Source organism: Lissotriton vulgaris, chromosome 4_1, assembly GCF_964263255.1.
Source record: "Lissotriton vulgaris chromosome 4_1, aLisVul1.2, whole genome shotgun sequence".
NCBI classification, from domain to species: Eukaryota; Metazoa; Chordata; class Amphibia; order Caudata; family Salamandridae; genus Lissotriton; species Lissotriton vulgaris.
The window spans coordinates 1,261,567,129-1,261,591,781 of NC_141691.1; the positions used below are offsets into that span (position 1 = coordinate 1,261,567,129).

General features: G+C 45.7%; 1 protein-coding gene across 1 annotated transcript in view; it reads left to right on the forward strand.

Annotated features, from left to right (window-relative positions):
* LAMA1 (laminin subunit alpha 1) overlaps positions 1–24,653 on the forward strand; it is a 533,346-nt gene that overhangs the window by 282,545 nt on the left and 226,148 nt on the right. The window contains exons 23-26 of the mRNA XM_086965467.1: positions 1,108–1,344; positions 13,813–13,956; positions 14,449–14,628; positions 21,999–22,184. Of these exons, the coding sequence (XP_086821593.1) occupies positions 1,108–1,344; positions 13,813–13,956; positions 14,449–14,628; positions 21,999–22,184 (747 nt within the window). The remainder of the gene's footprint in view (positions 1–1,107; positions 1,345–13,812; positions 13,957–14,448; positions 14,629–21,998; positions 22,185–24,653) is intronic.

A 24,653-nucleotide genomic window follows, 5' to 3' on the forward strand; every position in this document is an offset into this window, starting at 1 on the left:
AGTTACAGTTAAATGAGCCATAGATTGTTAAATTGCGTGTTATGGTGAGCAAAAGTGTGGAACCTATAATCTCCAAGAATTAAATGGATGAAACTGGTTCTCAAGAATCTCAACCGGAGTCTGCCTTTTTGTGAGAAGTTTTAGTAATTCCTAAATATATGGGTACGATATTGGGATGCCATTCCCCTACACAGCTTGGAAACACTGTGCTGTCCTGGCAAGGTCATTTTTCTTTCCCAACTCTGTGTTTTTCCACCAGCAAATTCGAAAATAATCTCAGTCTGCTGAAAGTGTTCCATCTTGTGTTGAAGTCTGATTAAAAAGGGAACATACAAAGAACACATAGTGAGTGTTGGCTACTGTCCCTTCATATCAGGCTATCTGATGACTGGCTGTGGTTACATTAATTACTAGTTCAGGGTTGCATATCTTTTTTTATCTCTTCTCCTGTAGGGAGACTGCCTATTGGCTCTTTGTCAAATGCTGGACATGTGATCAAACTGTGTGTCTCAAGTGAGTGTTTCACTGGGCCATCAGAAAAGGTTGACCAAGAACACGAGTTCATGATATCCGTGGCCATAACTTATTTTCGTCCTGTAGGAATACATAATGGCTGTTGAATCACTACGTTATCAGTAACAAGGAGGAAATGAAACAGAAGTTCTGAGTGGGTTCCATAGGGGTTTTCAATGGTGTTAAAGGATGTTCCAAGTTACAGATGTGGGTGATTTGTTTGTTATGATTTTAAACTCATTCCCCCAACTGAATCCCATTCAGGGCTAGCTACCAGCAATTTGCCTTCTTCAAGACCTTAATTTGGTCAGTGTCACTATATCATGTTTTTCTACCACAATCACTAAATCTTTTGCAAGGAAGTACATGATACTAGGTAGAACTCGCCAAGTTCTGACGGATCTCAAATTTATCTGAGGGCATACTTTTCAGAAAGCATTGCAAAATGGGCAATTGTATAGACAGTATGCTTCTTAAATAAACAAATATATAGTCTTAATATAAGCATGTCAAATTTCAAATTTAAATGTTGTGCCATATGCAATGATTTTGTTTTCTGCTATTAACTATTTTCTATTGTGTTCGTGTCTTTAGGCCTGCAATTGTAGTGACTTAGGCTCCACCAATCCTCAGTGTGATCTCCTGACAGGCCAATGCCAATGCCATGAAGCTTTTGGAGGCAAACTCTGCGACACATGTGCCTTCGGATTTAGAGGTCATCCCAACTGTGTACCCTGTGAGTGTGATGTGAGGGGGACTCGGGAAGCGTGGTGTGATGAGAAACAAACCACTTGCCACTGTGCAGAAGAATCTGGTGCCTGTGTTTGTAAGGTAATTAGTTGCTTAACAGTCCCATCACAAAATGTCTTGTCATCATGTGTACATGTCTTTTTTGTCTTTGTTTGTGACATACAGTGAACTTAAACCATTTAAAACACAATTGAAGACCAGAGGCGAATGCATCAGGTAACAGTCTCAATTGAAATCAAAAGGGCTTTCTGGAAAGATATTTAAGCTTCCATGGAATCACAGCAATTCTGACTATATCTGATTTATATACTTATTCGGACACATTGTGAATAAAAATTGATCACACGCACAGTAAATATGGAAGCCCTGGATGCCAATTTAGGAGACGGCATTATCCAAACAAGTTGAGGTAATCATGTGACTGAAAAGTGGACATTATAGACTCATATTTAGACCACATTGAACAATTTGTTGACTTTTGCTCCAAACTCTAGACTTAATGAATGGCCCACTAATGCTTATATGAGTCTTGTTTAGGCAGCAATCAATCAATCAGAGTACTTGTAAAGCGCGCTACTTACCCGTGAGGGTCTCCAGGCGCTGAAGGGAGGGGGTGCCGCTACTGCTCGAGGAGCCAGGTCTTCAGGAGTCTTCTGAAGGCGAGTAGGTCTTGGGTCTGCTGTAGGTGGACAGGGAGGGTGTTCCAGGTCTTGGCGGCGAGGTAGGAGAAGGATCTGCCACCGGAGGTTGTTCGTTGGATGCGGGGGACAGAGGTGAGGGCGAGGCTGGTGGAGCGGAGCTGGCGGGTGGGGGTGTAGAAGCTGAATCTGCTGTTCAGGTAGGCTGGTCCGGCGTTGTGGAGTGCTTTGTGTGCGTCGGTGAGGAGCTTGAAGGTGATTCTCTTGTTGACGGGGAGCCAGTGTAGGTATCTCAGGTGGGGGTGATGTGGCTGCGGTGGGGGACGATGAGGATCAGTCGGGCGGAGGCGTTTTGGATGAGTTGTAGTCGTCGTAGGTGTTTGTCTGGGATTCCTGCATAGAGTGCGTTGCCGTAGTCCAGTCTGCTGCTGACGAAGGACTGTGTCACCGTTCTTGTTTTGGTCAGGATCCACTTGTAGATCCTGCATTGCATGCGGAGGGTGTTGTAGCAGGAGGAGGAGACGGCGCTCACCTGTTTAGACATGGAGAGGGAGGAGTCGAGGATAATTCCTAGGTTGCGTGCCTGGTCGGTGTGTCTCAGTGCTGTTCCCAGTGTGGTCGGCAACCCGGAGTTGTCCCAGGCTGAGGGGGTGGGTCCGAGGATGAGGACCTCCATCTTGTACGAGTTCAGCTTCAGATGGCTGCTCCTCATCCAGTCGGCGACGGCCTTCATTCCCTCGTGGAGGTTGGTTTTGGCAGTGTGTGGGTCCTTGGTGAGGGAGAGGATGGGCTGGGTGTCGTCGGCATAGGAGATGATGTTGAGGTTGTGATGGCGGGCCACTTGTGCGACGCGGGCCATGTAGACGTTGAACAGCGTCGGGCTAAGGGATGAGCCCTGGGGGACACCGTAGATGATGTCGGTGGCTTCGGATCGGAAGGGTGGGATACGGACGCTCTGGGTTCTGCCGGAGAGGAAGGACGTGGTCCAGTCGAGGGCCTTCTCGTGGATTTCGGCTTCTTGGAGGCGTGTCTTTAGGGTGCGATGGCAGACCATGTCGAAGGCGGCTGACAGGTCCAGGAGGTTGAGGGCTGATGTTTCACTGTTGTCTAGTTGGCGCCTGATGTCGTCTGTGGCGGCGATGAGGGCTGTCTCAGTGCTGTGGTTTCGTCTGAATCCGGACTGGGACTTGTCCAAGATGTTGTTGTCTTCGAGGTGGCGGGCCAATTGTATGTTGACGATTTTCTTGATGACCTTTGCTGGGAACGGGAGCAGGGAGATGGGGCGGAAATTCTTGAGGTCCTTGGGGTCCGCATTGGTCTTCTTGAGCAGGGCGTTGATTTCGGCGTGCTACCAGCGTTCCGGGAATGTCGCTGTTTCGAAGGAGATGTTGATGACCTTCCATAGTTGGGGGGCGATGGCTGCATCTGCTTTGTTGAATACGTGTTGTGGGCACGGGTCTGACGGAGATCCTGAGTGGATGGAGTTCATGACCTTGTGTGTCTCGTCGTTCTTGACGTTGGACCAGGAGGTCAGGCGATTAGTGCTGGTGGTGTCGCGGGGAGGTGCAGTCTGGTGTAGTTGGGGCGGTTTTAGTGTTAAAGCTGTCGTGGATGTCAGCGACCTTGCGGTGGAAGAAGATGGCCTGCGAGTCGCACAGTTCTTGTGAGGGCGGGATGTTGTTGGCGTTGGCGCTGGGGTTGGTGAGTTCCTTTTCGATGCTGAAGAGCTCTTTGCTGTTGTGTGCATTGTTGTCCAGGCGGTCTTTGAAGGAGGATCTCTTGGCTAATCTGATGAGGTGGTGATTTCTGCGGGTGGCGTCCTTGTGGGCTGCGTGGTTGTCTGGTGTGCGTTCGTGGCGCCATTTCTTCTCCAGGTTCCGGTATGCGCGTTTGGAGGTCTGGAGCTCGTTGGTGAACCAGGTGGCTCTCTTGCTGGCGCGCATGTTGGAAGGTTTCTTGAGCGGGGCGAGGGTGTTGGCACAGTCGTCGATCCACTGTTTGAGGTTGCGGGCTGCGGCGTCTGGGTTGGTGGGGTCGGTGGGTGGGTTCTGGGTGAGGGTGGTGATAAGCTGGTTTTCTGAGACTTTGCTCCAGCGGCGGCGAGGTAGCTGTTGGGTGCGGTGGTGCGTGGTTGGTTTCTTGAAGGCATGGGCGTTCGCAGAAATTTTTCCAGGGGGGGGGGGGGGGCAACATTCTAACTTCGTCACTCGCCGTCCAGGGGGGGGGGCAAAATTGTAACTTCATCACTCGCCTTCAAGGCAAGTTAAAGGCAGACGGCCCATTGTCATTCTTTATGTGGTGATCAGCAGCAGACAGAATGACAATGGGCCTGTCCAAAGTCTGCTCGAGGTTGGGGAGGGGCTGCTGGAGCCTCTAGAGTTCAAAGAGAAGTGCGAGAGGCCCCAAGTGAGAGAACATTTAAACTCCTGGGGCTTCTCGCAGGGGAACAGCCTGCTGTAATCATGAACATTAAGGATAAAAGGAATTGGACCGGCGATCCAGGGGGGGCAGCGCACCCCCTTGCCCACCCCTGCGGACGCCCATGCTGATGCAGCGGTGTACGGTCCTCGAGTTGACTCACGTTGTTTACATTCGGTTCTCCCGATCAATAGTTGTGCCGGCTGTAAAACATGTCATTGGCGTGTAGCCGCGACTCCAGCCACACACGTTTTTACGCACAATAAAAACATGTATCTTCTTAACTGCCGGTCTCTGCCCAAACACCACACAGAACTGGCGTTATTGATCGAGGAACTCAATCCTGAGGCCCTCTTTTTAACTGAGACTTGGCTCCAGGTACAAAATGATCCAGCAGTAGCATGGGCTATCCCCCAGGGCTATACCATCAAACGACAGGATCGCCAGTCGGGTAGGGGTGGAGGGCTGGCAATCATATATAGAGATACCTATACATGTCGTGTCACCTCCTCTACCACGTCAGCCTGTGAGAGCCTATGCTACGCACTTCAATTTTCTCCTACTTGTACTTTCTCCGGTATTTTAGTTTATCGACCACCTGGCCCACTTGGCAATTTCGTCACTGATATGACGGACTTGGCAGCTAACCTGGTGGTCACCGGATCTAATCTCACCCTGCTAGGCGACTTAAACTTGCATCTTGATGATCCTTTGGATGGCGCCGCCAATAGCCTCTGCTCAAATCTTCAGGCATTTGGCCTATCTCAAAAGGGGTTCCTTGTAACACACAACAAAGGACACCTCTTGGACCATGTCTATAGCAACCTTGACACTCTTCTGGCCAAAGCTCCGATTCCTCTACCTTGGACCGACCATTTTTTAATCCCCCTTACCTGGCCTATAGGCACCCCCCCTACACCACAAACCCATGAGAAATATTTGGGTAGGAAGTGGAGCTCCTTATCGCCCCTTAAATGGGAACAAGCCCTCTTTAAAAATCCACCTCCAAAAACGAGCAACTCCAATATGGCAGCCCTCAACTTTGACAATTGGATCTCTGAGACTCTTGACCAAGTTCTTCCGAAAAGCTCTCGGCAAGCTATAAAAAGACCTAAAGTGGCTCCTTGGTACTCTCCCTCTCTCAGAACTTTGAAACAAGGATGCCGCAAAGCGGAGAGAGCCTGGAGGAAAGATCGCTCTCAGATGAAGGGTTCAGAGTACAGGACCACAATTAGGCACTATAAAAATCAAATAAAAATCGCCCAAGCAGAGTTCTATGGAACTAAAATCACTCAGGCAGTGAATGCTCCTAGAGAAATGTTTAAGATCGTAAAATCTCTAATCTCTCCTCCCCCGGAGCTTCCAGCTGCGGATGGTGCGCAGGCTCGTTGTGATAATCTTGCCACTTTTTTCTCTCAAAAAATCCAAACAATATACTCCCTGTTTCCAACAGGGGGGAATGACCTGGGTCGGACTTTTATGTCAGATTTCGACCTACCTTTGTCCTGTTCACTGGCCACCCTTCCCCTCCTGGATCTTGTTTCTTTGGATACATTGGTCCACAAAGTTACCTCTGGATCCCCGAACGACCCGGCCCCCCCACAGGCCCTAGTTAAAGTGATGGACACTATTGGCCCGCACATTCTGGACGTCCTTAACACCTCCATCTCCTCCAACTCTGTCCCAGCCCCATGGAAGTGTGCGATGGTTAGGGCCCTGTTAAAGAAACCAAATCTGGATCAGAATGACCTGTCCAATTTTCGTCCAATATCCTTACTCCCTTGGATGAGTAAATTGGTGGAAAGACATGTCAACAAGGTCTTGGTGGACTATCTGGAGTCCAACAGCCTACTGCGTGTTTCTCAGACGGGGTTCCGTCCTCAGCATGGTACTGAGACGGCCCTTTTGGCAGTAACGGAGGCAGCCAGAGCCATAATGGACCAGGGAGGAAAAACAGCCATTATTTTGCTCGATCTAAGTGCCGCGTTCGACACAGTTAACCATGCCACACTATTACATCGTCTGAAGAACATGGGTGTGTCGGGCGCGGCCCTTGCATGGCTGACCTCCTTCCTGGACGAGCGATCCTTTCGGGTGTTCGAGGGTGAGGGGGTTTCATCAAAGCATCCGCTTAGGTGTGGTGTGCCTCAGGGTTCTTCCCTGAGCCCCACCCTTTTTAACATTTATATGCAGCCGCTAGAAGGGATAGTCCACCCGTTCGGTGTGCGTATTATTACATACGCTGACGACACCCAACTGGTGGTCTCCCTGGACCACGCGGAGGGCTCCTCTAACAACTTAGGCCCCTGTCTAGAGGCTGTTGCTAAGTGGATGCACTCTTCCCACCTTAAGCTTAATGGGGAGAAAACCGAGATCATGTTATTGGGCAACTCTCCTCTGACCAACTTAATTTCCATCTGGCCCTCATGTCTCGGTGTCCCCCCTCCCCCTAAGCCCCTGATAAAAAGCTTGGGAATCTGGCTCGATAAAGCACTGGACTTCTCAGCTCAAGCCAGCAAAACTGCCTCCACCTGCGTTGGGCTGATGAAAATGCTCCGCAAAGTGCTCCCTTTGCTCCCAATCCAGGCGAGGAGGGTCATGGTGCAGGCCCTTGTACTCTCCCGCTTGGATTATGGAAATGTGTTATATCTGGGAGCCCCTGCGGCAGTGGTCAACAGGCTCCAGGTCACCCAAAACTGTGCCGCACGATTGCTGTTTAACATCCCTCGCTGGCAGTCCGCCAGGAAGGCGCTAAAAGATCTCCACTGGCTCCCGGTGGCTGCCCGAGCACAGTTTAAAGCCATGTGTATTCTACATAAATCTCTTCATCGAACAGGCCCGGCCATTCTACATCCTCTAGCGTCACTCTACACCCCTTCCAGAGCTCTTCGCTCTGGAACACTGTATCTGGCAACTTCGTCCAGAGTCAAGAGGGCCAGATGGGGCGGCCGCTCTTTCAGCCATACAGCGACAAGGCTCTGGAACTCTCTGCCTGTGACCGTGAGAGAAGACAGTAACTTACAGTCCTTCAGGAAGGCCTTAAAGACCTACCTGTTTGCAAAAGCGTACTAACTACCCGTAGGTCCGACACAGTAATCAGTCTAAAGCGCTGCGAGGCCTCCGGGTAGTTATGCGCTATAGAAATGTAATTTTTCATTTCATTTCATTTCAGTGAAGTTCAGTGGTGTGGTTGAAGGTGACGTGGGTGCCTGTGGGGAAGACGGGGTCCAACATGTGGATGGCGGCGTGGGTGGGTGCGGTGATGAGTTGTCTGAGGCCGAGGTTGGCAAGGTTGTCGATCAGGGTGGCGGAGTTGGCATTGTTGTTGTTCCCGAGGTGGAAGTTCAGGTCCCCGAGGAGGATGTAGTCCGTGGCGAGTGCGTGGGTGCTGGCGAGGTTGGCGATAGAGTCGCTGAACTGGGCCCGGGTTCCGGAGGGTCTGTAGTCGAGTGTTCCTCTGAGGGTGGTGTTGGGGTCGGTGTGGATCCGGAAATGCACGTGTTCGGCGGTGTTGAGGGTGTCGTCTGCGTAGGTGGCGACCTTGAGGGAGGACTTGTGGACGATGGCTATTTCTCCTCCGATTCCGTTGGCGCGATCCCAGCGGGTGATCTTATAGCAGTCCGGGTTGGCTATGGCGATGTTGGTGCGCGAGGAGTCGTTCCACTAGGTCTCGGTCAGGAAGGCTACATCTGGGGGGTAGGTTTCGAGCAGATCCCAGAGCTCGAAGGCTTGTTTGCATACGGAGCGGGTGTTGAGGAGTATGCAGCGTAGGTGGTTGGGTCCGGTCCTTGGAGGTTTGGTGGCTCTGTTGCAGGTGAAGCTGCAGGTGCGGCAGGAGAAGGGTTCGTGGGTCCGTTTAGGGGTGGCCTGGAAGCAGGTGTGGTTTCGGCCGGTGTTGAGTGCATGGAGGGTGCTGGCGTAGTAGCGGAGTCTGGTGTCGTGGCGTTCACGGGGTCCAGGGGTTCTGGCGCTGGGCGCGGTCCAGGCGCGGTCCAGGCGCGGACGGGCGCAGACGGGCTTGCCTTAGGCGTGCCTTTGGCGCACCCGCAGCGCCTCCGTGCAGCGTCTGGCATATATGGGGAGGTGGGAGGGAGGAGCAGCTGGGAGGTGGGAGCAGGGAGTGGTCAGGGGGCGGGCCGCAGGGGTCACAGCGTCAGGGAAGCAGTGGAACAGAAGCAAAATGGGACACAAGAGGGGACAAAAGAGTGGTACAGAAGACAAAAGGGGCACAAAAGGGGGGGGAACGAGTGGCACAGAGCAGAAAAACGGGGCACACAGGCAAAGGGGCAGAAAAGGGGGAGAAAAAACGAGCTGCACAGAGCACAAAACAGGGCACACAGGCAAAAGGTTCGAGAAAGAGGGGCGAAAACGAGTGGCACAGAGCACAAAAATGGGTCACAGAGAGGGGGGAGCAGTGGCCCAGAAGCCAGAGGGCACTTACCAGTGAGTTGGCAGCGGCAGCAGGGGCACACAGTCGGAGCTGCGTGGAGGGGGAGCGACCTACCAGGAGGGTCAGGGGTCGCTCTCAGCAGGGTGGTACAATGTAAAACACACTAATTACATGAATAGTTACAGGTTACTTTTAAAGGTTAATGGTCCTTCCATGCACACTGTTTCAAATATTTTTTTAAGCCATGTCCTTATTTATATAGTGTTGTATTATTTTTAAAAAAAACTTTTCAGAGGCTTTACATAGTATCCTCAGTGAAGATGAGAGAAGATTATCAGTGTTTAGTACAGAGAATGGTTTCTTTAGATATACAGAAATTAGACCCCTCACTGAGAACTTTTCACGTGTCAAGGAGAAAATAAAGAAAATCACCTCTTCCAGAGACAATAGGTTTTTATGGCCCCCCAATCAAAAAACATTATAGTACTTTCAGAGTCTTCTTTCCTTGGTGTTTAAAAAATCATGACTGCTCTGGTTTGACTGTTTCAGAAGAGGGCATTGCAATTGAAAGAAATGTATTGGCATGGATGTTAAATATCTAGAGGAACATGGTGGAACCAATACGGTAGGCAAAAGGGAAACATAGGACAAAGTTTGGAAAAGATAGCTGAGTTGGGAGTGGCCTAATTGATTTAATCAGCAAATTAAGTAAGTCATTTCACCACCCAGAGTAGTAACTCTGGGGAGCATTGTACATTTTCTCCGTCGGTGGGTATCAACTTTAAAACATTAAGGACGGTTCTTAACCCTGAGCGCTCAAAGGCTTTTAGAAGATAGCAGTGAAAATGTGAGTGGCTCACCAGAATCCATATTTGTGTCATGGTAGTTGTCCAATACATATGTAAATGTTTGCATTGTCATTTAGTCCGTGAAGGTAACTCTAGGGGGAAAAGCAATAGGGCTAGGACATGATGGATATCTTACCTACCTATGAGAAATGAGGAACAGGAAACATTTCAAAGTCATGCTAAGTTCAATAGTGATGGAGCAGGAGGCGAACACCCCATGGATAAATAGGTTTGCCAGACCTTCAGGAATGTGTTGGTCTAGAGGGTGTTAACTGGCAATCTAAAAGGGATCAGGATCCTTTGGTGGAGAGGGGGTGAACACATATGTTTATGAACTATGGTAGGTCCTTTCGCCACATGAGCTTGTACGAGCTGTCTCTTTGTAATAGTCCAGAAGTGTCTTTAATAGATCTAGACTTTCCAAGTGAGAAACTTCTTATAAGGGAGGATTGCTCTGGCAACTGTCTGAAAGAATGTGGTTGATGGGACTCACCAGGAAGATTGTGAAAGAATTTGTTGCGCAAAAGGGATATTTAGGGTGAAATGTATCTTTGCAGTATAAATCCTAGAAAACTATGGGCCCCATTCACAGAACTAACTTAAGACAAAATTCCAACTTACTACCATTTTGGTATTCACAGAATGCACTTACTCATTGTGGTATTCATAGAAGCCACTTACTCATTTTGGTATTCACAGAAGTTAGGAGTCCTAACTTTAGGACTCCTGAATGCCTTCGGTGAATACAGAAAGACTTAAAGTTAGAATTTTCGTCAGTTTAGGAGAAGTAAATGTAGGGCTCCTAACTTTAGGACTCCTAAATGCCTTCTGTGAATACCGAAAGTTAGGATTTTTCTCAGTTTTGGAGACCTAAAGTTAGGAGTCCTAACTTTACTACTCCTAAACTGACAAAAATCATAACTTTAAGATAAGACTTTCGGTATTCACAGAAGGCCTTTAGGAGTCCTAAAGTTAGAGGTCCTAACTTTAATACTCCTAAACTGAGAAAAATCCTAACTTTAAGACTTTCTATATTCACAGAAGGCATTTAGGAGTCCTAAAGATAGGAGTCCTAACTTTACTACTCCTAAACTGAGAAAAACCCTATCTTTAAGACTTTCGGTATTCACAGAGGACTCCTAATGTCTGTGAATACCAAAATGTGTAAGTGTGGGAAAGTGGCTCTATATATACTGGACCAAAGCAAGGTACAGTGTGTATAGAGACCACAACCCCCAGAGGTATAACAGAGGTTAAAGTCAGGGCTGACCTTACTCTCAAAAGTGGTAGCTTGGTCGAGCAGTAAGTCAGTACCAGAGGACAGTGTAAAGCATTTGTTGTACCCACTCAGTGAGCAAAAGGTTTCACACACTCAAGGACTGAACTCCAGGCCAATTGTTTTTATATCAAAAGATATAGTTGTTTTATTTTTAGAACCAACAGGTATCAAAATATACTTTTCTCAATATGAGTGGTCTCAGATAATTACTTTGCAGTAAGGTAATAAACTTTGTAAACACAATAGGTACAGTGATTCTAGTAGGCCATGCAATTCTAAACATAGTTCAACATTGAGCTCAATGTTTTTTTTTACATAAATGCGTTTGATTACTTTATAGATTTCTTTTGTAACTCCAGGACTGGATCCTAGATTCAGTCCTGGGGTCTAAGCCGAAAACAGTTTAGTAAAAACGTTTTGGTTATTGCAATGATTTTTAAAGAATATAAAGGTATTTTAAAAGTTGACACAGAAACTTTTCAGTGAAAAACTTGCAATGTTATCCTATGGAAGGAAATTCAAGTCACAGGTAAAGTAGGTTCTCGTTACCTTTGTAATCCAGGACTGGACTCCTAGGTTTAGTACTGGGGTCTCTACCTACGACAAGTAAGTATTTACGTTTCAGTAGTTGGTACGATTTTTAAGGAATATTTGTAATTTTCAAAAGTAGACAGAAGAAATTTCAGAGAAAAACAGTCAATGGTTTCTTATGGGAGAAAATTCAGGTTATGGGTAAGTACAGTTCTAATTAATTTTGCGGTTCAGTACTGGGGATGAGAGGTACAGTACTGGCTCCTCTCCTGACTCCAGGTGAGTAATTCGAAATTCATTACTAGGCTGATTTTATAGGAATATTTTAGAGTTTCAAAACTTCACACTTAGAACATTTTTCGAGTCAAACCAGGAAAGTGAGTTATCGGTTTCCAGGTGAGTACTCGACTGGTGAAGTTAAGGTTTTGGGCATGGACTCAGGGGTCTCCTAGGGTCGTAAAGGTACAGTAGTTACACCCTCAGTGGCACAGGGACAGCCGGGTGCAGAGAGTGTAGGCCCAATGCAATCCAACGGAAGGTAGGGGGCTTTCATTTGGTGGCTGCAAGCAAGCAGGCCACGCGGCTGTGGGAGCTGAGCTCCTGGTCACACACTCAGGGCAAGTGGGGAAGTAGAGTAGGGTAGTAGTTGCACTTCCAGCGGCACTCGGGTGGCTGGGTGCAGGATGCTTTTGAGCCGTCGGGCGCTCAATGTTATCCAATAGGAAAGGTAAAAAGGGAACAAAGGCTGCAGACTCGGGGATGGTGATTCTTCGGGTTCGACCACCACTTCGAGAAGTAAGTTGGGATCTTGGAGAAGAGGTAGGTACCCCAAAGGGAGGTACAGGGGACTGCCGGGCGCCGGGTGCAGGGGTGTCTTTTGGCATTGGGAAAGCTTACCCTCAGCTGGTCGCGGTTGGAGGGGTCCCTGGTTCTGAGGCTGCAGGCGTCGTCTGGGTCGTCGACGAGGGTCTTTGGGCACTGGACTTCGGGTCCCAGTCGCCGGGGGGACGTCCTCGTGGTCTTGGATCACTCGGGCACAGGCCGGGCTTGGTGGGTGCAGTTTGGGCTGGGTTCACGGTTTCTGGCTGGGCACCAGGGGTGTTGCTGTTCTGTGTAGATCTCGTTTTTGGCCTCAGATTTAGTGGGCCCGATCCTTCCTGGTTAATGTCAGGCGTACTTGTGCTGGCTGGTGCAGTGGTTATACTGTATATTGTGGAACTCAATTCTTCTCTACCTAATGGAAGGTCGCCCACCTCATTACTTGCGCCTAGCAATCCAGAGGCAGTCCCAAGCTGGTTGTTAGGGGATATTGCATGCAGAAATGGCCCCAAAGATGAGCGCTTATCAAAAGCCGGAACCCATTGACAGTCTTTTCTCAGTTTGTTCAATTTCACGGGACAGCGCAGTGGATGCCATAGTAATGAAACCCACGAAGGAGCCATCAATATTAGACTGTCTACCCTTCAGTTCCTTGCTAGATACCATGGGTATGAGAAGGAGTGTTTATCTGGATAGTAGCCAATAAGGTTGCTAAACTCGCGAGGAGCCTTATGATATTTACGGGCACTAACCTTAATTGTGCAGGTAAAAGAGGGTGTCCCCGTTCCGTCCTCTCCCGTGCTCTAACGGGCTAAAACGGGCCTGGGCTTCACCCGGCCCACTTCTGCGAGGCAGAAATCTGGACTTCCTCAAATACTTCTGGTGTGGATAGGAGGCGGGCGGTCTCCTGACAGCCCCTGCAGCTCTCTGAACCTTCGAGTCCCGATGGTGCTCCAAATAACAGTCAGTGGCAGGCAACAAACACGGGTGCAGCGACTCCCGCAAAGTGGGAGGCGCAAGCTGTTTAACAAGTGCCCCGGTGTGGAGAGGAGGCGGGGCGGTCTCCTGACAGCCCCCGCAGCTCTCTGGACCTTCGAGTCCCGATGGTGCTCCAAATAACAGGCAGTGGCAGGCAACAAACATGACACAGCGTCTCCCGCGAAGCTGGCAGGCAACAAACACGGGCCCTCACTCCCCATTCCCGATAGAGGTCAACGCCCCCTGCCCAGGTCAGCGATCAGTGCGGCCGCACCAGTCGTACTGCCCTCAACCCAACCCTGCAGGTAGTGGGGACCTTTTGAGTACCCTTGCCGTGAAGGTTATTATAGGGCGCAGTAAAAGGCTGAATACTCAGTATGCCTCTAAAATGAGGGAGCAAAAGTTTTCTATGTGTGCTTTCCAATACTGGACGTTGCTGTTTAAATTTGATTACCACTCTTCATAACTGTTGGAAAAAGCAACTCAAGGAGTAGGAAGTGAATTAGCTCGTGCTGGCAAAATATAAGACAGCTGTGACTGTTTAAAAATATAGATTACAAGGATTTGTTTGAGTTTATTGTACTTAAGATTTTTTGGGTTGTTCTTTTATAAATCTATTTTTGTAACTAACTCTTGCATTCCTTTTAGGAAAATGTGGTCGGTCTTCACTGCAGCGAATGCAGAGAGGGGACGTTTGCATTGCGCTCTGAAAACCCCTCTGGTTGCTCGCCATGTTTCTGCTTTGGGTTATCCTCCACATGTTCAGAATTACAAGGACACGTCAAAATTCCTGTGAGTCGAGCAAGATGTTTAATACATGCTGTAGATTTATGTGTCCTCTTTTGACCACATGTGCAAAGACAACATTGAAATGTTCCAGTAATGGATATGCAAAAATTTAGAGGAGAACCTGGTGTATATCATCAACGAAAAGGCAGCATGCTAACTGGTGAATAGTTTCCAAATAACCTACGTACATATGTCAAGCTCTTTTTTTCTGTATTATGATTATTCTACTTTGTGTTAAATACTAATTACATTTATATAAATCTCTAGTTTCAACAAATGGTATTGTTTTAAACCCAGTAGTAATTTGACAGCCAGTGCCCTTTTTATTTTTTCATTTATTCCAAAATGGCGTGTGGCGTGGAGCACATTTTCTTTGCGCTTGTACTGTACCTTTTTGAAATTACCTTCTTAATATAAAGGAAACAATTGGCATGTTACATTTACATCATTAAGTAAACAAACGTAAATGTGTTGCCCTGTGTTTGGTGTGCGCAGGTGTCCGTCATCCCACACAATGCTGTCCTGCCTGTGGTAACCCAAAGCAACCTGGCAGGAACCACTGAGGGTGTCTTTTCTCAGGCGTCTGAGCTGGTACTGGATGCTGCAACTGTGCTGCTGCATCTACACGCGGAGCCCTTCTACTGGAAGATGCCAGCTTCTGTCCTGGGAGATAAGGTACAGAGTCTGAAAAGACCAGTGGCGAAGCATGGCTATTCTAAATGGGTGATATGCTGTTCTGAAGGCAACTCAGACTAGGGATTCACCTGTTTCACTCTTATTTATTGATTTGCCAAGATTATTTGGAATCAGAAATCATAGGAGAGATATCATATTGAGTCAAAAATAACATTGCATATGCCTTTAATTTCAGTAAATAAAGTTATGAAAAATATTATATAGTTTTGTTTACAAGTTGGGACTCAAAATGTTATGATTGACATTTGAAAAAGCACAAGAGACTGTATACTTTACTGACTTCAAAAATTTTGTTTGTTTGAATTACTGCAAATATATGTTCCCCATTTTTTGATTCCGGTTGTGAGGCCAGTTACTTTATTTAATATTACTTAGTTCAGATAAGTTACTCTTTGAGGAGGTACATATGCCATCCTGGTTTATTTAAAAAAGAGTTTTTTAGGAGCTTACCAGGTCTCCTATATGTAAACTCCAGGCAGGTTGTCAAAAGAAAAAGAAAATATGCAAATAATTATATCTAAAACTAATTACATATATTTTTTGCACAATCATTTTCATTTTGGATATGTTAATAGAATGTATAATTAAGTGAATCAATGAACCCAGCCCTGCCCTTTTTTAACTAACGTTGATGCAATATTTAGGATAGTCAATGAAAAACTTAATTAGTCAGTGCCTAATCATTACTGTAACATTTATTAATTTGAATACTGCCTTTTGTCAATAAACTTTGTATTTGTTTAAATGTGTGCATCAGAAACGCTGTAAACATCATAGAGTGGGTAGTTAGATATGCTACATAACCAGAAACCAAGTGAAAGACCCTACGAACAAACTTATTTATAGAAGTATGTCATGTTGTGAGGCTGAGATTTCGTTAACTAGATGTGTAGCATGGTCAAGTCTCAAAGTAAGGCATCACAAAAACCACCAAATCAGGCACACTACTGTGGTTTGCCACTGTGACTGATGGTGCCCTCAGACTGGAAGAAAGTGTTTTCTAACCCAACTTGAATGACTTGAGAGCTTCTCTGGTCCTGTCAGTAATTCCTCATTTTTTGTGCTCTAGGCAGTGCTGCTAGCTACTTCAATAGTCTCTGGTCCTGTCGGTAATTCCTCATTCTAAGTCCTCCATACAGTGCTACTAGCTGCTTCTCTGGTCCTGTCGGTAATTCCTAATTCTAAGTCCTCTAGACTCTGCTGCTAGCTTCTTTTTTGTCCCAGTGGTAATTGCTCACTCTAAGTCCCCTAGACAATGCTGCAGCTGCTTCTCTGGTCCCATTAGTAATTCTTCATTCTTAGTCCTCCAGTTGGTGCTGCAAGCTGCTTCTCTGGTTATGTTGGTATCATCATTCTAAGTCCTCTAGATAGTGCTGCTAGTTGCTACTCTGGTCCCATCAGCAATTCCACTGTAATGGGGGCTACATCTAGCCCCGAACAAACGCACTGCTGAGTGTGCACAATTGCGTAATTATTAACTGACTTTTACAACGTTCATCCATTTTACTCCGTAATTTTCAAATTTATCATCCTTATTCTTTTATGTTTAAATTCGAGTCCACACGCAAAAATGTATATGCTGTTTCCGAGTTTTTACTGTTCAACCTTGTCTATCCAGACTTTTAGAATGAGCAGGACAAATGCATAGATTCATTTCAGGCAGTGTTTATTCTAAAAGTAAACGGAGGCAGCACCAAGGATGAAGTAGCCAGGACAATGTAGTATCAAAAATAAATTCTTTTATTTTTCTCATATAAAGGACAGCCAACGCGTTTCGCTCCCCAACCATGGGAGCTTCGTCAGGGCTGAAAGCAACACAGAAATACACCAATATTAATTACACATACCGACATGACATTTACAAAAAGACAGGACAAGATTAAAAACTTCATTTGGAGTTGAACATTTTGGCGAGACGAGATGGCAAAAGACAAAAGAGAGACACAAAAATTAAATCCTATATTTTTTGTAAAACATCTTGCATTGAAGTCCAAGTATATGAACACAAGAGTGATGACACTTGATGGTCCATAAGGGACATAGATGACCAGAACCAAGTGTGACAATTTGTAAAAATGACCCAGGTGAGACAGACAAAAATAACCATTGAATAGTACCCAAAAGTGGAAAAAAAGGGAAAGCTAGGAGGAAGGCCTGAAACGGTAAAGAGAATAGAAATAACCAATAAGTGAAACCCCAGTAAAGACAAGGCCAGAGTCAACAATGTACAATAGGTGTTCTCACCGAGAGTATTGATCAGAACTTGAATTGATGAAAAATGACGTCAATGGGATCGTTTAGGCCAGTACAGATGCTAGAAATGGTACAAGAAATAAATTAGTATATGTGAGGGGGTCCAGAGATCAAGTCCTAGTGAGTTTTGAAGGGCACTGTAACTTCTTACCCTATATAAAAAATCCGTTATCCGGATAGTATTTTATCCACGTCAGGGTTTTTATATATAACAGACAAAAATGGTCCAAGACAATGATGTTCCACTATATCAAAAAGAAAATAAGGTGGATTATAATCAAATGCACATCCGAATTAGTACTGAAATGCTGGTGGTTGGTGAGCCATATAATGTAAACTGGTCGCAAAAAGGCAGTATTATCTATATGGACATAACGCCACCGTCTTGTGTTTCCCCTTGATCGTCAATGGACATTGGTTGTAGTGTCGTACTAGTGTTTTTTGTTTCTCCCATGCACCCGATATAGTGGAACATCATTGTCTTGGACCATTTTTGTCTGTTATATATAAAAACCCTGACGTGGATAAAATACTATCCGGATAACGGATTTTTTATATAGGGTAAGAAGTTACAGTGCCCTTCAAAACTCACTAGGACTTGATCTCTGGACCCCCTCACATATACTAATTTATTTCTTGTACCATTTCTAGCATCTGTACTGGCCTAAACGATCCCATTGACGTCATTTTTCATCAATTCAAGTTCTGATCAATACTCTCGGTGAGAACACCTATTGTACATTGTTGACTCTGGCCTTGTCTTTACTGGGGTTTCACTTATTGGTTATTTCTATTCTCTTTACCGTTTCAGGCCTTCCTCCTAGCTTTCCCTTTTTTTCCACTTTTGGGTACTATTCAATGGTTATTTTTGTCTGTCTCACCTGGGTCATTTTTACAAATTGTCACACTTGGTTCTGGTCATCTATGTCCCTTATGGACCATCAAGTGTCATCACTCTTGTGTTCATATACTTGGACTTCAATGCAAGATGTTTTACAAAAAATATAGGATTTAATTTTTGTGTCTCTCTTTTGTCTTTTGCCATCTCGTCTCGCCAAAATGTTCAACTCCAAATGAAGTTTTTAATCTTGTCCTGTCTTTTTGTAAATGTCATGTCGGTATGTGTAATTAATATTGGTGTATTTCTGTGTTGCTTTCAGCCCTGACGAAGCTCCCATGGTTGGGGAGCGACACGCGTTGGCTGTCCTTTATATGAGAAAAATAAAAGAATTTATTTTTGATACTACATTGTCCTGGCTACTTCATCCTTGGTGCTGCCTCCGTTTGGTTTCATAAATCTTTGTCTGGATTTCCAGTAGGACCAAAACCGCAGCAGGTCCTGGAGGTCATCAGCACAGCATTCAGCATAACAGCTCAAATTGGACATAAGAGGGACATTGGAAAATAGAGGTGCTTACTGCAAGATCCGCTGTGGAACTTTTCTTTGGATTTATTCTAAAAGTACCCAATGCATTTCGGGCTCAACGCCCTTCTTCGGGGGTCTCTGTGAACAGATAAAAATAACCACAATCACACATTGCGTTATCAGCAATTCCTCATTCTAAGTCCTCTAGGCAGTGCTGCAGCTTGGTGTCTCTACCATTTACTCTACTGGTGTCCAAGTGGACCTGTGTATTGTGTACTTTGTGTTGCCCGCTTTTGATTTAATTGAAAGATTTATATATATGTTCTTGTAAATAGTTTTCCTTGTAGGTACTCCATCTTTCCTTTGTCCTGAAGAGGCCGTAATTCTAAGGCCGAAACGTGCTGACATTTGTACTGGAGGAGTCTTCCTTAACTTAATACAAACAGGTTAAGGACTTTTTGGCGCACACATTTCAGAACAAGGGGGAGAATATTTTTCCTCATGTGCGTTGCTTATAGACCATCTCCATTGGTGGATTGTGTGAGAACTTTACAACACAGATACCTTTGATTAACTAATAGGAAGACTGAGAGTAGTGAAACAGTAATTCTGTGGCACATGATTTATGTATGTTTAAAGTTTAATTGTATTTATGTGTCATTTTGTGGTCTTTTATGTGTACAATTGTTGTGTTTGACACCAAGTACATTATAATAATAAAATAAAAATAAAATATACATTTTTTTATATCTGGCAGGAGTCGAATGCAACCCTGATTGTTGTATTCTAAATAAATGTGCTGTAATTATGCTAAAGCACCAAACACATTGAATTTAACCCTCGAGATGCGAGGTAAATAGGGCTTACCCATCTATTCACTGTACAGCTTTGTCTCTGGTCACAGCGGCAATTCCTCATTCTAAGTTCTGCTATCTGCTTCTCTGGTTTCAGTAGTAGTTCCTCATTCTAAGTCCTCTAGACAGTGCTGCTAGCGGCTACTCTAGTCCTGTCAGCAATCCCACATACAAAGTCCTCTAGGCACTGCTCCAACTCTGTCTCTGGTCACAGTGGTAATTCCTCATTCTAATTCCTCTAGACAGTGCTGCTAGATGTTTCTCTGGTCCTGTTGGTAATTTATCATTCTTCGTCTTCTAGACAGTGCTGCACCGGAATCTTTGGTCCATTTAGTAAATTCTCATTCTAAGTCATGTAGTCAGTGCTGTTCTGCCTCTCTGGTGCCAGTGGTGAGTCATCTTTCTAAGTCCTGTAGGCAGTGCTGTAGATATGTTTCTGTTCTTATATCCACTACACTCCCTTGTTTTTAAAATGGAGTGCCAGGACGTGCTGGGAGGCCTCTGCCTTGTGCTTTACATCTACTGACATCCAAGTGCTCGCAAGGTTTGGTAAATTTGTGAGACTTTTGGACGATCTTCTATTACCTCCCTTGGCCGCCTTACCTCTTCCCCCTCCCCCTCAAAGACTCATTACAGACTTTTTCCATCCTTTGGCCCAGTACCCTTTGTCTTAATTATTTTTATCAGGCCAAGCACAGCAAAAAGTTCACACAGGCAACTATAACGCTGTTCTCTCAACAAGCATACCGGTCTCTAAGTCTGGAAAATTGTTTTTTAGCCCTGTTTTTATATGATAAATGTGTTAAAAGCCAAATTTTATAACTGTGCTAAAGTAGATTCTGTAGAGCAATGGTTTTAAGTAACTGTGCTAAACTAATAAACTAATAAACTAAAACTAAAAACTACACTCCAAATCAAAACACATGGATAAAAGACATTGTCATTTACAACACCAATTGCTCTTACCCTAAATAATGCGAGACCTATTGCATTGTAAATGCTTGTTGTAAATTGGTGTGGATCTCCTCCTTGAGTCATGTGTCTCATTTATTGACCATTGTTTGTATTTTCAGATGTCTTACACTCTTCTATGTTAAGCCTAAGGCTGCTCAACCACACTATCCCCTAATAGAGCATTTTGGGATTACCATAGCAAGTCCCTGTCTACTCATAAGGGAATCACTGGACGCTTAGACAAAATATCTCATTTTGATATATCTTATAAAGAGCCAGCTTCCTACAAACATGACTAAAAATGAAAGTACATTATTAATATTGACATAAATGATTTCAGTTGGCTTCCATAAAGGTCGACGTTTCAACCCTATTGAAAGATTCTGGGTAGCGTTATTATCATAAGCAAAAATGGTAGCAATCTCTTATTTTACAATATTGCTATTTCTAAGCCCATCGGTCGAGCTGAACAAAACTCTTGACTTCTATAGGCCTAAAGAAAGAGTATTGGCTTCAAAGTGATCTAAGGGGAGATGAACTACTTCTTCCAGCCAGGGAATGACTCAGATGATGTCCCCTCACCTCTGGGAAGCTGACTGTGAAACAGACACCAGCTCTGTTTGCACATCAGTCCTCTGAGTAATCTGCAGTGCTCTCTCTTCCTTGATCATAGAGCACGTGGATCTTGAACTACAAGCGAGTCTGTACCGTTGTAATACAGTCATAGCAGGATGGAGATGGGGAATCTAATGTAGTGGGGGACCCCTTTTTCATTACATGGAGATGGCGAATCTCCTGTCTGCACTTCAGAACTGGTTTGGGGTAGCTTTCTTTTCAAACACCTTTTTCCCGGCTCCATTCCAGGCAAAGCCTTAGTAAGGAGTGATGCTCTTTACAGCAGGGTAGTCTTTAGCCTGGAGCATCCACAACTTAACAAACAAGTGTGCACACAGAGGTGCCAGGTTTCTGCACCTGGTTGTCATCAGGCACACCGAAAAGTGATCTGGAGAGAGCCAAATGTTATGACCTCAGTTAAGAGTCCCTTTCTCCTTGAACAATGTAGACTGCTGTCCCACTCTTCGCTCTTGCCATCTACCAAATGTCAGTGCTACAGGAAGACTAATCAGCAGCTCTTCTCAACTAACATCCTAATTGAATTTCTAAAGGAGCCGTGTCTGTTCTATCCCCATTTCAGTATCTTTATCTCTTCCCCCCAGCTTCAGGACTTCAGCTATACACCTCCACTGTCTGAGAAAACAATAAACAATCTTACCCCAATATTTTGAACAAAGCTATGCTACGGTCAACCAAAATAAATTCCACAGGCCTCCATTATTCTGGCTCATTCATAGACACAATGCAGGTAAGCCACGTACACAAACATGCACATCATACACTGTTAACGCTGGGTCTGGATTAGCGCACAGAAGTGGGACATGAGTCGGCCAGTTGGCCTACACTACAGTGATACATAAAAAGGCCTGGTCACAAATATGCTTTTTCAAAAAATGGTATGCCACCACCACTGCTCTATTCACTAAACCCATTGCAGGGACAATAGACCACTGTGAGTACAATAAGGGTATGCTTGGAATGCCCCTCCAGGTTACAGGACAAGATCAAGACCTTCGGGATGGTCTAGGCCTTAGAACACATTAGATTAGTGGGCAGATAGGGATAAAATCGAAAAACAAGAAATCAAAAACATGCAGTTGGGCATGCAGGGCAGTGAAACACAATTGTACACCATGAAAGAAAATTTCCGTCTCAACAGCTTAATTTGTAATTGTTTTATTTTTGCTTTGAACAATATATTCTGAACATAAATGTGGACTGTTGTCTATATTTGTTCTTTTGTTGAACTTGATCAAAATAAGTAAGCTGTGATGATAAAGGTGGCTTTCATTTTATTGTTTCTATAGCTTATGTCCTATGGTGGGAAACTGAAGTACACTGCAGCTTTCCATGCCTTGGGTGAATCTGGAGTGTCAAACTTTGAGCCGCAGATTCTCATGAAGGGTGGGCACCTAAGTAAACATGTGATCTACATGGATATTCCTGCCCCTGAAAGTGGAGTAAGAAGTGAAGTACAAGTGGAGATGAATGAGGTGAGTACATGCAGGTTCTGCAATGAGGCTTTTTACTTTAAAGAAGAATTGCTCATTCCATCTAATAACTATATATTGTGTGCTTCTCAGAAAAGGCATCCAGGTTTGTACAACACCTGACAGCAGAAATGCAGGAATTATCCTGGCTGGAAATTATGCTTCAAGTAGTACTGGCTTTACACTAGGACAGCAGTAGAAAGTGCAGGAATGGCTGGGCCATGTTGGGAGTCTGCCCCTATTTCCAGGCTTTTAGCCTAAATCCCATTCTACCTCCATTGTTGTCTTCCTAACACTCCCCATCAACCTGGAATGCTACTGGTGCAGCCAGTGGCATCTGCTACTTAATGGGGATTGTAGGGTGGAGAATCACCTACCTGCAGGCCGGCTGTCGCCTCTCGGTCCTTTTTGGTTGACTGACTCCAGAAGCATGAAGCACACGGGCTCCCAGACTCCTCTATCCAATCACGATGCTGCTGTGACCAGCCTGACAGCAGTGCTGTGATTGATCTGAGTGCCGTGGTTCGGCGCTCAAACAGGGACTGGGAGCTTGTGCATGCTGTTCACCCAGTCTGTGCAGTAAAGTCGGGTAGAGACCATGCTATGTGCATATGACTGTTTGGCTGGCCAAACTGTCATGTACACTTAAAAGTGCCCACCAGTCCTCCCCCTGCATTGGACAGCTCAGCCCCACCCTGCACCACTCCTAGTACTGAGTCAGTACGGAAAAATCAAATGGTAATTACATTGTGGTATTATCATTTTATTTTTCCTTTTGAACTGCTCATAGAGCAGTGGGGCGATGCTCCTCCACCTTGGCTGAGGAGCCGTCACTGGGTGCAGCCATGTAGTTCTCCTGGCAATCTGCCTGTGTCCTGCCGTCTTGAAGCTTGCTTCCTTTTTCGTCTCACAATCCCAGCACACAAATAAGGATAGGGATGTATTATGTAACCTATACATGTTTTACCCTGGCACAGCCTTGCATGATTTTAAAATAAACTGATTTAAGGTGCCTAACATTAGTTCAGAGGGGAGAATGGAAGTAGAAGCTGTACCTCTTAAGTTGTGAGGCACAACCCAACTTTACATGCAGATTTACCTTCCGTGATGCCAATAATTAGCAATGTGATCATCTGCAATGAAATGTCCCTAAACACTCTGATGCACATATTCTGCTGGGGCTAGTGGCCAATCCTCCCACTGCCTGACCTCAGGCAGTGCTTGTTCCCTGGACCATGCGAGGCTGTCTCCTAGAGCCTGAACTCTTTCCTGTCCATTGATGCTGTCCTGCCCACTAGCGCTTTGAGGAATTCTCTTCCCCTACCACATTCGACCCTCTACAGCTTCCCAATTCAGACCTCCAGAGCCTGCACTTTTTGATCAGGAGACTGTACTGGACCTGCTTTGACCCCACAGAGCGGGTGCAGCTACCCACTCCCTGGACTCAGTACTCCTTACCCTTTGCTGGTCCTTGCCTACCTTTCCCTGTGAGGTCCATATGAAACCTAATTTGCCTCAACCCCTTTTCTCTACACTACCTCCCTCTCCTCTAGTTTCCTGGGACACCCCTGATGAAGCCAGCACTACAGACTTAACCCTGCATTACTCCATCCGTGGCACCTGTCATGGGCCTGTGACGCTCAGTGGGTGAGAACACACCTTCTCCCCAGTCAAACCCTAGGCCACATTCCACTCTGTTTCCTGTATAAGGCTGCAAACCAGAGACCCCCATCTCATCCCATGGGCATGCCGTGAAGTCCAGGCTCTGTCTGGAACCAGACAGCAATGGAGTCAAGCACACATAGAACAACACAAACCCTGGGGACTCCTTTAACATTTATTTCATCGAACTTGGTCCTAGGTCACCGCAGTGTATTGTTCTCCTTTTTGACAGTTAGAACCTACTTCAACAATCGGCAAATTAAACAAGGGCAGATTTACAAGCCCTTTGCGCCACTTTTGCACCGCTATTGCATCACTTTTTGTGACGCAGCAGCTGCGTAGACAATGCTCCATGTTGCAGCCCATTTACAGTGTGACACATCTAGAAAGATGCATAAACTTTTAAAGCCCTGCGCAACATCAACATCATACCTGCATCAGGTATAATGTATGCAGGGTGGGCGTTCACACCGGGAAAGCCTTGTAGAAGTGACGCAGTGAAATCTACAAGATTTCACTGCGCCACTTCTAGGACGCCACTGATTCAAAACCCTACGCCTGCTTGGAGTAGGTGTAAGGAGTGACGCAGTCTATTAGGACTAGCCCTCCCTTTGCATTGCTAGAGTTGTGTTGTGCTTGCGACACGCCTCCAGAAATGCATGACTTTTGCACCACCAGATGTGTCAAAATTTCAGATGCATCTATCAGTCCTTGCGCCATTGTGGGCCGCATTATAAATAAGGCGCACCCATGGCGGCGCAAGGGTTTTGTACGCAGGTGCCGGGAAACTGACGTATCTATACAGAGGCG